General features: G+C 39.5%; 1 protein-coding gene across 7 annotated transcripts in view; it reads left to right on the top strand.

Moving 5' to 3' along the window:
* Positions 1-3,771: 3,771 nt before the first annotated feature.
* The window catches only part of LOC309702675 (uncharacterized protein), an 85,233-nt gene continuing 74,448 nt past the window's right edge, over positions 3,772-14,556 (top strand). For 2 of the 7 annotated variants that reach the window (XM_082527280.1, XM_082527281.1), the window contains exons 1-2: positions 3,773-4,339; positions 12,071-12,107. In XM_082527280.1, the coding sequence (XP_082383406.1) occupies positions 4,249-4,339; positions 12,071-12,107 (128 nt within the window). In that variant the 5' untranslated portion in view covers positions 3,773-4,248. Of the gene's footprint in view, positions 4,340-12,070; positions 12,108-14,556 lie in introns of all 7 variants that reach the window. The other 5 variants (XM_082527278.1, XM_082527276.1, XM_082527279.1 and 2 more) reach the window with 4 other exon arrangements.

Below are 14,556 nucleotides of genomic sequence, written 5' to 3' on the forward strand. Positions count from 1 at the left end.
ACAGTGGTTGGGAAACACTGTTCGAGACAGATATTTATATAAGCTGGGATGTCTTCTTGTTAAATTGTTAAAGTAGAATTATAAATATTCCAATTTAATACTGAAAGTATTAAATAAAGTCTTTTTTCCTCAAATGGAAATAATGTGAACACAAAATGTTCAACGACACACACTCACACAAACACACACAGTGTATTCCCGTCTCACCCATGTGATTCCTTTAATCAAGCTTTGTTAATCACCGTGCAACAACAGTTTAACACTGAGTGTTTGAGGACAGCAGGAAATTGTTAATCTGAGCTGTTAAATCAATGCACACACAGGTCATCTGGATCCAAACCAGCCTACCAACCTCCTCCACATCAGCTACTTTGCAGTGGCCTCATTTAAAATAAATAAATAAGACCGTAAAAGGTTTATTAAGTCAGAAAGCTTAATGAATGAATGTAGTAACCATGATGCCATTAACACCTCAAAAGTTATTTGACACCATAAAAGGAATATAATTATTTATTTATTAATTTTCTTTTTTTCAGTCTCTTAAAGTGTGATCTTTCTTGACAGAGCGACAGGATAATGGAGGACTAAATCAACCTATACTTGTTGCATGTTTGCATTTTTTTTTCTTTATGTAGGTTTTACTTTGTAAAAACATCACGTTTTTCTGTAGAAGAACTTGATGTTTATAGATTGTGTGTTTTTGTTGTTTCTCCGCTGATTTTTTTTTTTTCTTTAAGCTTCAACTTTGGTAAAGCCGTGCAAAAATTTTAATACTTAAGTTTTTATCCCAAAGTTTGGACACCAGTGTGTTCTTGGTTAACCATTCCTCTACATTTATCAGCAGTGCCCTCTTGTGGCAAACCATTGGAACTGCACTTGATTAATTATGGACTGACTGTGTATTATTCTTAATAATGATCAGCATTTTAATAAAGTAACTTGCTCAAGTGTTGCACTGTGTAATTGCTACAGAATCATCATTGTGATGATTTAAATTGTCATCTTTGAAAATCCGCCTCATTAAAATAAAGGCAGTCACCAGATCAATGGAGCTGAAAATAGAAAAGATATCTGAAAATCCCTCAACTCCAAAGCACAAAAGAGAACACATTAGCTTCACTGCTATTCTAGACACTGTTAATATCTGATTACATACTTCCTGTGTGTTCACCTGTGTTATTCTGACTCAGGCTCCTGATCTCTCCACTGTGTTAGTCATGTGAGAGTTTTTTAGCTGCGTGGTGCCAAGTTTCAGTTTACTTCACTTCACATTTACCGTGCAGAAAGAAGATTCTGTTTTGAGCAAAGCTCAGCGCACACAGGCACTTACAGTAAGAAGAACTTTCTGTAGTGCTCATTTACATATTTTATTCTAAAGCCGGCCTGCATGCTGTATATTTATGTATGTCACTTGTATACCTGCATACAAATGACCGCATTCTTCCAGAGGACAAATGTGGTCATTCACTGGTAGAAACTCTCAGAGAGCTGCAAATTCTTGAAGAATCAAGCATACAATATATCGCTTTGTGTGTGTAACAAAACTAACTTCAAGGTTATTTAATGTCACTTCATCATAAGCACTTTGAAGTAGAAGGGACAAGAAAACAGCCACATGCTGATACCTGGGGTTTTGTGCAATTACAATCCTACAGAACTGTAAATTTGTTTTAAGTTGCCTGAATTAACAAACATGTTGCAAACTCAATACCTCACAAATATGAAGTAAAGGTAACTGGAGTCTTGTGAGTAAAAAAAAATCAGCAGAAAGTTGTAGAGAGTTCAGAGTACTTGTTATTAGCTTAATCTGTTAAGAGGCAGATATTCAATTCACTTTTATGTATATTCTGCCAAATCATGACAAAATTCATTTCAAGGTGCTTAATATTGTAAGGTAAAGACCTTCCAACAATACAGAGATACCGCAACAACAAGAGGACCCCCTGTGAGCAAGAGCTATGGTGACAGCGGGAAAGAAAAACTCCCTTTTAAAATGAGGAAACCTCAGCCAGAACCAGGCTCATCATGGTAATAACAAATCATTAAATGTAGAGTGGTGTATAAACACACGGTGAATGAAAAAGTGTATGTTATCCATTCAATAAGATTTAATTAACACCCCTGAAGCTTTGCACTACACGGCTCATTTAACAATACAATAGTCTCACTCATGGTCTATTAAAAGCCAGACCTTTACCCTGTTCCTGCCCACATGCACACTGGAAATCCATTACACATTTACAAGAATCAACGTATGACGTAACTGAATTAATGATGCAAACACTAATAAATTCAGGATTCATGTTAAACATTAACCATCCCACGAGTCTGTGCGGACATCAGGTGGAAATCAAGTAGGTAGGTGAATAATAGTAAGCAAACTTTCCCAGCCAGTATAACCAAAGTGCCAATTCAAATTCAGTCATGACTGTATTTAGAGTATGTAAGCTGTTATCAGCTAAATTCTTTAATATTGCTTCCTAAGCCTTTGTCGCAATTTTCCACATTTTTCCTGTCACTTTGTGGATCATGTTAAGTTGTTCAGCATCAAAATTTTGTAGTTTCACATTTGTGATTTGGGCTTCTTTCACGTTGTTGGACAGCACTTGGTGTTCTTTTGCTTCTCTTTCCTTTCTTTTGGTGTCTTTGCAGCTACTGTAAGTGGCAGCTTTGCATGTCTTAGTACTGATTTTACTTACTATTTTTGCAGATGATTGCATCACTGTAGCAGTGTTGCATTCTATGTAGTTATTTTACATCACTGTGGTCATTTTATATCTGTATATATTTATATATATATACATATATATATATGTTTATATATATATATATATATATATATAAACATATATATATACATATATATATATATATGTTTATATATATATATATACATATATATATGTATATATTTTATATCTGTGTATGTGTGTTTGTCGTTGAAGTCTTTTTTGTTCTGTCTGTGTTTTTGAGCATGTTTACATTTTCTGCACCTCTCGGAGCTCATTTTGCCCTTAACAGTGGTCATTCTGCCTCTCATTTTTGTGTTTCGCATTTCTTTATCCCACACTTTTGTCTGCATACTTTGTGCTGCATGTATGCCTTTTTTTAAAATATTATGATGCCTATGTCTAGCTATGCCTATGGTTATGTGTTATGTAGTTTGTAAATTTGTAAATGTTTCAGAGGTATTTTGTTTCTGAGTTTTTGAAGAAGTTTTGGTTATTTAGTGTGTCTTTGTCCAACCTTTGTGCCTCTGATGAGGATTCAGAGCATTTGGTGTCACTTTGTGTGATTTAGTTTGTTTGTTTGTTTGTTTGTTTGTTTGTTTGTTTGTTTGAAGGCATTTTGAGGCATTCTGCATCTCTTTGTCAAACTTTTGTTTCTATTTTAAGACATTTTGGTTTATTTTATACTACTTTGCACCACTATTTGCGCCCCGTGGAAGATGTTTCAGATTGTTTTGTGTCACTTTGAATGATTTTTGTGCTTCTTTGTCCAAATTCTGGGTTTCTTTGCACATCTTTTTGCACGTGGGAGAACATTTTCTCCCACTTTTTGTGTCTGGGCGTTCAGGACATTTTGAGGCTTTTCTAGTTGTTTTGGGCCCCTTTGTTACTTTGCAGTTATATATTTGCCGTTTTGCGTGTTGGTATATTACAGTTTAGGTCAGGTGCACTTTAAAAAAAAACAACTTTTCGCCACCCATGTTCATCCTCTTCTTCCGCCTCTTTACCTGGTTACTTCTCCCAGCACATACTGCCGCACACCATGACGTTAAGTTAACTAAACTAAACGTTTAATCCTCCATATTTATTTATTCTTCTTCTCCGCGTTTTTTTTTTCCTGTTGGTGACGTCACGGCGTCGGAGAGCGCCGAGCTCGCGACCAGGGAAAACAGGGAAGCTTGGAGAAAGTGTCATCTGAAACTCGCCGCAAAGATAGTTGTTGTCTGTATATTAAGACTTTACAGACTGCTTTTTCTCGCCTCGAAATCTTCCGAACACGCGGTGGAAGTGTTCAGCTAACCCTGGAAGTCATGTTGGGGCTTTAAAGTTGACGGTGTTTGAGCTTTCGCGGTGCAAGTTGGCGACGAAGCCAAAACAAGAGGAAGAATAAATAATGTGCCTGTCGCCGCCGCTGCTTCTGTTCTGACACGGCTCCAGTTTCCCACAGACACTCAGAAGAAGCAATTTGAAGGAGGAAGACAGAAAGTGAGAAAATAAGGTAGTAAAAGAAGAAGGAGAAATGGCCGAGGCACGCTCAGAAGAAGAGGAGGAAAGCGTGATGAGGGACACTCGGGAGCAAGTGGTCCGACGACAGCCCAACGCCTCCAGAGGTAAAGAAAGAGCCACAAACATCATCTTTATGCGTTTTCTTTAAACTGTTTCCACCTGATAGACATCCAGTTCATTAATACATAAGGAAGAAATAAGCTGTCACGAGTCTGGAAGGAAATGCAACCCCCAAGGTTTGATATTATATGACCACATTTCCACCGATAAAGCTCAAAGCAAACAAACTGTCAGGTTTATTCTCTGTTATTCTTTATTTTCACATTGTGGTAATGTTTCTGTTTCACTTTTGCTCTATTAAAAGGTATCTTAACATACTGTTTAGCAGCTCTGGGATCCCAGACCCCCCTTCCCTTCCTCGTCTGTGAATGTTTAGCATCCCCGCAAAATCTATCACAGCACTGATAAAACGGCACCTTGACATGCATATAATGTGCAGTGTAGGCTCAAAATGCCGCTCACCTAGGGGTTTAAGAGGCAAAATATGAAGCCTGGATCCAGTGTGGACAGTGTTTATGATACTTGGTGTACATTTCAGGTCTAAAACCTTTAAATAAGAGACGTTTTATGAAGCGCGTTAATGTTTAGAACTGATTATCTGATTAAAAATTAGTTGGCAACGTTTTTTGATTGTTATTTTTAAAGCATGAACGCAAAAATGTGTGTATATTTCCTAGCTTTCTTTTATCTTTCTAATCTCAGACCAAGCAGGCAGTTTAGATTTGGCAGCTCTTGAGTGCTTTGTCATTTTTTTCCTCAAATCACAAACACATTTCTGATAAGGTTTGTTTAGAAAGCCGTGATGTAGATGAGTGTGTGTCGCCTGGTTGAACTCAGGGTTGTAAATTCTTATATCATGATGTGAACTTGCCAACACTGGGGTCAAAGTTTGTGTATGCCTGTGCCAGGACTTACAACCATTAGTTGAATGACCAAGTCTTCCTCTTTGTCTCTCTCTCGGGGAAGTTAAATTATAACTTGTCCTGCCTCTTCTAGGCTTTTCTCAGTTAGTGCGTGAGTAAAGTGAGTCTGTAATTCTTCAGAAACTCTTCAGATGATGCATTCGCTTCTGCCCTGTGGTTAGGGCGGGTACATTTTTGGAGAAATTACCACCGCGTCTTGACATGATTAACTGACACAATGCCACCTGTGTGTCTTTTTCTGGTTGTTATGTAAAGTTTCTAAATCATCCTGGGAGTAATGTCAGGCTTAAAGATTAGGCTGCATGAGATTAGATTTAATCCTGGGTGATATTTTTGTGGTGGCTAGAGAGGAATACTGGTGCTTTTATGATTTCATTTGCTAAACATGGAGCTGTAAGTGGTAATTATATTTATTACACAGTTGTTTTGACTTTGCAATACCAAATACTCACTAACGTGACAAATGATGGTTATTCATAGTACATGGGTAGAAAATTGTATGTTTCCTAACTGTCCTGTGGCAAGGAAGTGGCTGTGTACAGAAGGCCTACATTAAAAAAAAAAAAAAAATATATATATATATATATATATATAGCATACCTTTTTTTTTTAAGACAGGAAACCAAAACAACTTTTACAGGCTGTACTTTGAGGAAGTGTTGGCACAATGTGACTGTAATCTGTGACCAAAACAAAACAAGACTGTTCATTTAAATGTGAGATCATTGCATCTTTTGCCCTAATTTAGCAAACATTCCTCATCAGCAGCCTTATTCTGCATCATACATCAGAGATGATGGAAAAGGTAGATGGGGTGACCATAACATCGGTGGTCTTGGACTTTGGATTTCGAAAAAGACAAGCTGCGAATGGTCAATACACGGGCACATGTGCACTACATTGACCAAAGAACTGGGCCACATAGACATTACCCCACATAGCAGACAGATCTGGCCTGGATCTGGTGTCATGCTGGCATTGCTGGCTGACTTCTGGCATGGTAAGTGGTCATCCAGATATGGGCCAGGCCTGGCGCAGATGGCACAGTTTATGCGATGGCATGCCACATCTGGCCCAATTATGGTTTAGTTTATGTGGCCCAGGCTCACAAAAAACAGGTCTTCATTTTTTGTGGTTCAATCTAGGGCTGTTCGATATAACGATATATATTGGATGACAATATAAAAACGTCTATCGTTTCATATTACGCTATCGTTTGTTTCGTGTTTACACCAATTTTTTTTCATCGTTTTGATGGTCACTAGTGGCTATATTAATTTGTTAAAGTTATCTCTTTCTCTTATATTTAATATCACGACACTACGGACGGACAAGTGACTGTTTTTACGTGTTGTCGTTAGCAACCACGATGATAAAACAATGGCATGGCTTTGCCATCCGCTTGTTTGTTTTGCATGTTAACCTTTCACAATAAAGCTCAAGATCCTGTTGAGACTTTTCAAAATAAACTAAATCCCATGAAAGAGCATGCAGGATTTTTACGGATGAGAAGCAAAAAAGAGGCGTTAGGTGCTAAAAAATAAACCTTAGACTCAAACGTTAGAACAGGCTTTTCCCCGCAGCACGCCGTGTAATAAATATTCACAAAGAAAGCGGTGGCCATTACAATTTATGTTTAAAAATGTATAACTTCATGCATCGGTTAAGTCTCAACTCCAGGTACACAACGCCCAGCTGAAAACACTTCCTGCAAGTCGAGCTGCCCGAGATTCACAGAATTTACAGAAAATGTTAAATTTTTGTGATTTATATCGTTATCGGGATGATGGATGTCTTATATCGGGGTATGAGATTATGGTCATATCGCACAGCCCTAGTTCAATCCCTGGCTCCTCCAGTCTGCATGTCAAGAGTGTGAATAGGTAGCACTCATGTAGGAAGCACTCAGTTTAGAGAAAGTGTGTGATTGGGTGAATGTGGCATGTTGTAAAGAGCACTTTGAGTAAACCGGGAGGGTTGAAAAGCGCTATATAAGAATCAGTCCATTCACTGTCCGAACAGAGTTTCGTCATGTTACTTTTGCACTATTATGTTCTGGCACATGTTGTTATTACATGGCTTGATTAAGGTCCACATTAGGCTGACATCTGGGGTCAGAGCTGAAACTGTTCTGGGCCAGCAAAGGACCACCAGTGTGTCTGCAACTAGCCTTGTGCTGGCCCATGTGTGGGCCACTTCTGGCAAACCTGATCTGGGCCACCAAAGGGCCATCATTCTTTGCAGTATGTGGGCCAGATCCGGGCCATACCAATTTTGCTATTTGGGACACCTACAGGAGCTGCTTGGACATTGAAACCCTATAGCATGAAGCTCCTAGTGCACCGTGTGTGTGCTCATGTTGATGTCAAAGGAAGACTGGAGTACCACATTTACTCAGTCAGCAGTGTGCTGATGACCTTTACACAGTCGGTGACACGCCCTGTAACTTTATCTGATCTGCCACTTCATGGTCGAGTTGCTGTGGTTCCTAAAGACTTCCAGTTTGCAATAACACGACTTACAGTTGATGATGGAAGATCTAGAAAGCAACTGGCTTATTCCGACAGCGGCGTCAATGACAGCACCGGTCAGAAATTCATTGAACTCTTTACAGCGACCCATCCTTTTCATGTTTGTAAAGGCACACTGCGTGATTTATTTATTTAATTAATTTTGGTTTTTTGTGGAAGTTTGAAAACTCTTGAATTCAAATAGTGTGGCAGAATAATTTTGTCCATATTTGGCGCAAAAGTCTTGAACCATCCTCATTTCTTTATATTTTGCTAGAAAAATGGGAAATGGATTCAGAAGTTTATTGACATGTAGAAACGAATATGAAAATGCAGCATACAAGGCAAAAACAGAGTTTGTACAATTCTTGAAAGCCAGCATTTAAGGTGACCACCTTTATTCTTCAACACAGTCTCTTAGGCAACCTTTATTGTCATTTCTTTAAGTAGTCTTCAGGAATAGTTCTCCAGGCTTCATGAAGGGCAGAGCTCTTCTTTGTTGGCTACCTTTTGTTCCATTCTCTGGCAACGTGATGGGAAATGGCATTGTTCTATAGAGCGTTTCTACTCTCCCAGAGTACTCAAACCACTCTATATAACATGCCACATTCAAAGACCAAATAAATTCACCCAGTCACTTTTTTCTAAGCCTTTAGTGCAGGGGTAGGCAACTCCAGGCTTCGAGTGCCGGTGTCCTGCAGGTTTTAGATGTGTCCTTGATCAAACACAGCTGATTCAAATGGCTAAATTACCTCCTCAACATGTCTTGAAGTTCTCCAGGGGGCTGGTAATGAACTAATCATTTGATTCAGGTGTGTTGACCCAGGGTGAGATCTAAAACCTGCAGGACACCGGCACTCGAGGCCTGGCGTTGCCTACCCCTGCTTTAGTGGTTCTTAACTAACATTCATGCACAACTTGGATTTAGTATCTTGCCGAAGGATACTTGGCATGCAGACTGGAGGAGTCAGGAATCGAACCACTCTCCTTCTGATCAGTAGTTAAAGTGCTCTACCTCCTGAGCTACAGCCACACTGCATCCAATATGATTAATAATGTTGAACTTAACACCCTGGGGAGGCCAAACCACGACTGAGGTATGCTTTTCCTGTTTCTTAAGGAGATGACTGTCAGGTACTGTTCATCTGCTCTGGAGTTTTTTTTGTTTGTTTTTTAGGCCTGCTACTAACTCTTCGATTTCTGTTCATGGTGTTTAGGGAAGAGGAAACAGAGAAAATGGGAAGTTAGGATTACTTTTATTTCTTTGAACAAATTCTGAATTTGAATATACAAATATCTGAAGGCAAGGGATGGGATTTTTGTGTAGGAAGCTTCTGGTTTGTGTTTGTATCAGCCAAACATGTTTGAGCTGGAGTCTAAAATGGAGGTGGAGTCTAACTGTGAGATAAGATCCTGTCAGAGGAAGGAGGTGAATGATATCGAGCAGCATCACAAGTGCAGCCCGGCCATGGAGCCATCGGGCAGCGTGACATGAACAGGCTGGGACTAGCTTTCAAATTAATAAAGGTTCATATCCAAAGGTGAATTTTTGCTCCGTACTGAACTACAACAGAACACATCCACAATTCCCAGACAACTCATCACCTATAGAAGCTAATATAGCCTTAAACCACAAAATACATATATCAGGGAGTGTGTGAGAGTCTGAGTTGGTTGTTGTTGTTGTTGTGCAATGAAACCCAACCATTTGATGAGCTGAGCTCACTTGGTTTTCATTAAATGTGTTTCAGATACTTTTTTTCTAACTTGAGAAATTGAATAGCAGAATATTTTGCAACATGAAGACATTGTTTATTAAAAATTGTAAACCATATGGAGACATTAAGTTACAGTCAGAACAACAAATACAGTGTGTGCGTCTGTATGTGCAGCATTCCTGGACTGTGGTTTATTGTCTCTCTGTGGGTTTAAAAACAGTCTGTTAAAAATTTTTCTGGCATCTGAGGTTAGGGATCGTGTTCAGCCTTTTCTTAGCTTCGGGACGTGCAGCTTAATGAAGAACCTTATTTTACCAGCACTGTTTAGTGTTATTATACATTAGATGAGAAGCTAAAGTGAACAGCGAACATTTAAAAAAAGAATACCTTTGAAAGTAGTTGACCTTTTGCAAAAAAGGAAAAAAAAAATCTGAGCTGCATATTTTTAAAGGCTTTATTGAGCAGTCACATGTTTTTCCACACAGGCTCATCTGTGAGAGTGACAGGTGATAAATGCCTCATGTGAGTGCCACAGTTTTCAAGGATAAACATTCCCTCTGGAAGACTTTAAACTGGCATTGTAACTGAATTTTCAGCCACTTGGCAGCCATCTTGGCAATGCCTTTTGGCAGTTATTTGGGCAGAAGCCTCCCTGTTCTAAATGAATGGGAAGAAGGCTTTAATTCCACTTGTCTCCTGGAAAAAAAAGTGCTTAAATAAAATCAAAGATCAAATTAGATTTTAAAAAATGCTTTAAACTTCCGTGATGTAAATGAGCTTAATACATTTAGTGCTTCATGTCCACTTTAATGGAGTGTTGATTTCTTTCCTCCTACTATCTAAGGAAGCTTCATTTGGGGGGGGGGGGGAAACTGTCCAAATCCCCTTTTCCTCACTAACCTCTGACCTCCTCGTGGCACACAAGAAAGCCAGTGGATGACGAACGCTGAGTGAAATCTGCTGCGGTGTGCATCTTGCGTGTTTGAATGCAGCTCCAGCAGAAAGCTAAGCCAGCCTGCTGCGCAGGACAAACATCTGGAAGTATTAAAACTCCGATGACTCCAGCAGAATCCGTCTGCAGCCAATTGCAGCCTCACTTCCTGGAGGTCCTCTGCCAATCAGGAACCTAGCCAGAGCTGATGGGCTGTCCAGTTAGTTTTTCAGGGACAGAAAGTAGAGGAAAAGAAGAAAAAGCACTGAAGGGAGAAGAGAGAAATTTTTTTGAGTTTTTGAAAAGAAGAACTATCTGCAGCAAGTTCTGCACACACGTCAGCATCTAGTTTTTCTGGACTTAAGCAGGTCATACTGATCTGGTTATCAGTTTGGGTTGGGAAGGAAGAAGAAAAAGGAGGTAGGAAATGGAAAAATACACATTCACAGAAAGTGCAGCTCTGCTTTTTCTTGGCTTTTCTCCTCCTTTCTCTTTTTTCTTGCTTTCTTCATCTTGTTGAAGGCATTATAGGAGGTGGTTCACATTTTTAAAAATTCAAATGCTCCCTTAACTTTTTTTCTGTGGTGATCACATGACTTATCAGGATGATTGTGACATCCTCTTCCTTTTGTCTTCACTTAGTTTCTGTAGGTGGCACTATTTTTCGTCTGCACTAAACCAGGATTAATCAATCTTTATTCTTCTATTTTCAAACCAAGATAAAAACAGTTTTGTCTTTTCAGCCTAAAACTTTGGAATGCAAAACGACGTTATTGAGGTTGAAGTTAAAATTTTGTTTCTCATTTCAATGTAGGACACATTAAATTACAATCAGAGGAACTTTTAGTACTTTTAATAATGACTTTTGGTCAATGTAAACACTTTGTTTTCACATTCAACAAGCTGCCCAAAGCATTCCTCAGAGTTTGGTCCATCTTGACATGTTGGTATCACATAGTTGCTGCAGATTTATAAGCTGCACGTCCATGATGTGAATCTCCTGCTTCTACCACATCTCAAAGGTCCTCTATTGAATAGGAGATCTGGTGACTGTGGAGCTCATTTTAGTATAGTGAAGATATTTTCACTTTCAATTTGGCAGTTTGAGATAATTTATGGTTTGTGACATGGTGTGTTCTACATGTCATCAGAAGATGGGTTCACTGCGGCCATGAAGGGATGGACATAGCCGGCAACAATACTCAAGTAGGCTGTGGTGTTTCAATGATGATCAGCTGGTAGTAAGAGGCCCGTTCTCTGTAATCCCTGGTGTAAAGGTTGTGTGGGAAAATCAATATAAAATATTCAGACAAGCACATCAGGCACCAACAACCACGCCACCTTCAGGATCACTTAATTCACCTTCAATGCCTATTCTGATGTTCAGGTTGAACTTCAGCAGGTTATGTTCACCACGTCTTCATGCGTAAATGCACTGAGGTGCTGCCATGTGCTTATCTAATTAGATGTTTATATTAATGAACATTTAAACAAGTGTAGCCAATAAATTGAACGGTCGGTGTAAATTACGTCATATGATCCACAAGAAAACCAGAATAAGTTATACAAGTTATTTTTACTAAGCAATAACTGAGCTGGTCTAAAGCCTTTTCAGCTCTTTGCCCACATGAACTGCTGAGTTCTGTAGACTAAACAGTGCCTGTTGGTTTACAATCACTCTTTCTCTCCCCAGGTCGTCCTGACAGACATAAGCCAGAGCATCGTCACAGGTAGGAGGTTTCACATTTCACTGTCTCTGCTGGCAGTATTTGCAAAAATGACTAAGTGCTTTGAAGAAGGGTGCGTCTAATCTCTCCCACATGTAACAGACAGTTTGCCCTGGAGAGGTGCGTTTGAAGTTGAATCCAGGTAAAAGGTCTGATTGCTTTGATCTGACCCTCTAAAAGGATTTACCTTACAGTACGAATCAGGCGTCTTTGGGTTAAAGGCGCAGCTTTGGAGGATTTTCTTCAGTATCCTTGCAGACTTCCAGGGAATGCTTTTCTCCCCTCTCATCTGTGGTCCTGACACACTCCTGAAAGTATTTTGGCTGTTGGCCGGTGGCCATGGCAACTAGCTGGGGAAGTCACCGGGTTTAAAAAGTGTGTGTGTGTGTGTGTGTGTGTGTGTGTGTGTGTGTGTGTGTGTGTGTGTGGAACAAAGTGTTGCTTTTGTCGAGCTTATATCACTTAAAAGACGTCAAACAAAGAATCCAAAGTGATTGTGAGAGGATCCAAATGCACAAATATATGGCAGGTTAAGTTTATTACTGAATACAGAAGTGAGTGGAAAGTCAAAGAATCTCCATTAAGTGACTTTTGAGACTTTATTTTGTGTATTGACCGACTGATGTTTGGCCAAGTCTCCTCACCTGAAGCAGAACATTTTTTTAAAAACTGATTCTGTTTTTCAAACTTTCATTGAATAAAAACTTAAAACCAAAGAAGTGCCAAAAACGGTAGTTTCTCTAAATGTCACCTTAGACACAGGTTATGGGATGCTCATGGGATACAGTAGTGACTTGTTACACTACATGTAGCCTCGAGGTTTATTGTCCTACTGGACACTAAGAGGGCCATAATTTACAAAATAAACATTATATTAATATCAGTGAAAGTTGGAACTAGTGATTGAGGCCATAAGATCACCAGGAAGGACCATCTGTCGTGCCGAGGACTTATATTATTACAGAGGCGCAGGTTGCTTTTATAACATCAGAAGATCACCTTTAGTGACCTCCCACCTCTAGACGCTCAAGATGCTTAAAACATTTGCAAAGCCCCCTTGGACGAATATAACGTGTGAAGCTCGTCTTTTTTTTTTCTTTTTTTTTAACTGAGGGGGTTGTGTCATGATTCCAGAACAAAATGAGTGGGTGTGCGTCAGATGTTGGTGAGGGTAGTCCCTGCCTCTTCACCTTACCATAGCTAGCCTTGAAAAACCCAGAACCTGTTCTAATGGTCGTGAAGTCTTTACTAATATAAACTGAGGTGTCAAAACTCGTCATTGAGGCTACAGGGAGGTCGTCAAATGTCGTCTTTATGGGTTAAAGTAAAACCTCATCATCGTCTCCTTTCCTTTGGATGACCATCTACGAATTAGCTGTTGTCCAAAGGTATCTGCCATTTTCTTTATTGCACAGTTTCTCTGTGCCAGTAGGCTGTTAAATCCACATAGGAATCTGGGCTGTTAGGAGCCATTAAAAACACCTGTTTTGACAACAAGTGGTTCACTTGTCTTACTGCATTTAAATGTTTTTTGAACTGCTGAGCAATCAGTTGCACACAGCCCACAATGATGTAATGGGAAAAGAAGAAAACCAGTGAAAACTTTTTTTTGAAACATAGAAAAGCTACATTAGCACAGAGGTTCATTGTTCCTGCCGACTCTCACCTAAAAACTACAAATCATACCTTCTCCCAGTCAAACTGACACCTCTGACGGTGTAAACAAAGCTTGCTGAGCAGAGGCGTATTTCACTGACATTTAATAAGTGCATCGTGTTTTCTTCAACCTTTCTCTGCAGTAAACAAGGAGAAGTGGAAAGAGGAGGATAGAAGGAACATTTTTTCCACCAGTTTAAAGTAAAGCAGTGTGTTTGGGCAGTGTCAGGGGTGAGTCATGTGTGTCTGTTCATAGTTAGCAGCTCCGTGGCAGAAAGAGAGAGGGTGAGCAGCAGAGTCAAAAGACAGGCTGATCTATAACAGAAAGAGAGAAAGAACCGTCCTCGCGTCCTGTTATCGTCTTGGTGAGTCTGGCTAGATAACCTTCCTAGATTCCTAGAAAACAGCTTTTACCAGTTGCGTCAGATTTCCAAAGCAAAGCCGTTCCTTCCTTTAAAAGATCTTGAAAAGCTTATCCACGCATTTATTACATCCAGATTGGACTACTGTAACTCCCTCTACTCGGGCCTCCAACACTCCTCTCTTTGCCGGCTCCAGTTAATTCAAAATGCAGCTGCGCGTCTTTTAACAGGTACGAGAATTCATGAACACATAACTCCAATTTTAGCCAAATTACATTGGCTCCCTGTTAAATATCGTATAGATTTTAAAATTCTTTTGTTCACTTTTAATATTTTGAATAATTTAGCGCCCAGTTATCTTTCTGATTTACTCCATTCATACAATCCCAACAGGGCACTTAGATCATCCAACCATAGGCTCCTAGCACAACCTA

This window comes from Aulonocara stuartgranti, assembly GCF_965226115.1.
Source record: "Aulonocara stuartgranti genome assembly, chromosome: 3".
Taxonomy (NCBI): Eukaryota; Metazoa; Chordata; class Actinopteri; order Cichliformes; family Cichlidae; genus Aulonocara; species Aulonocara stuartgranti.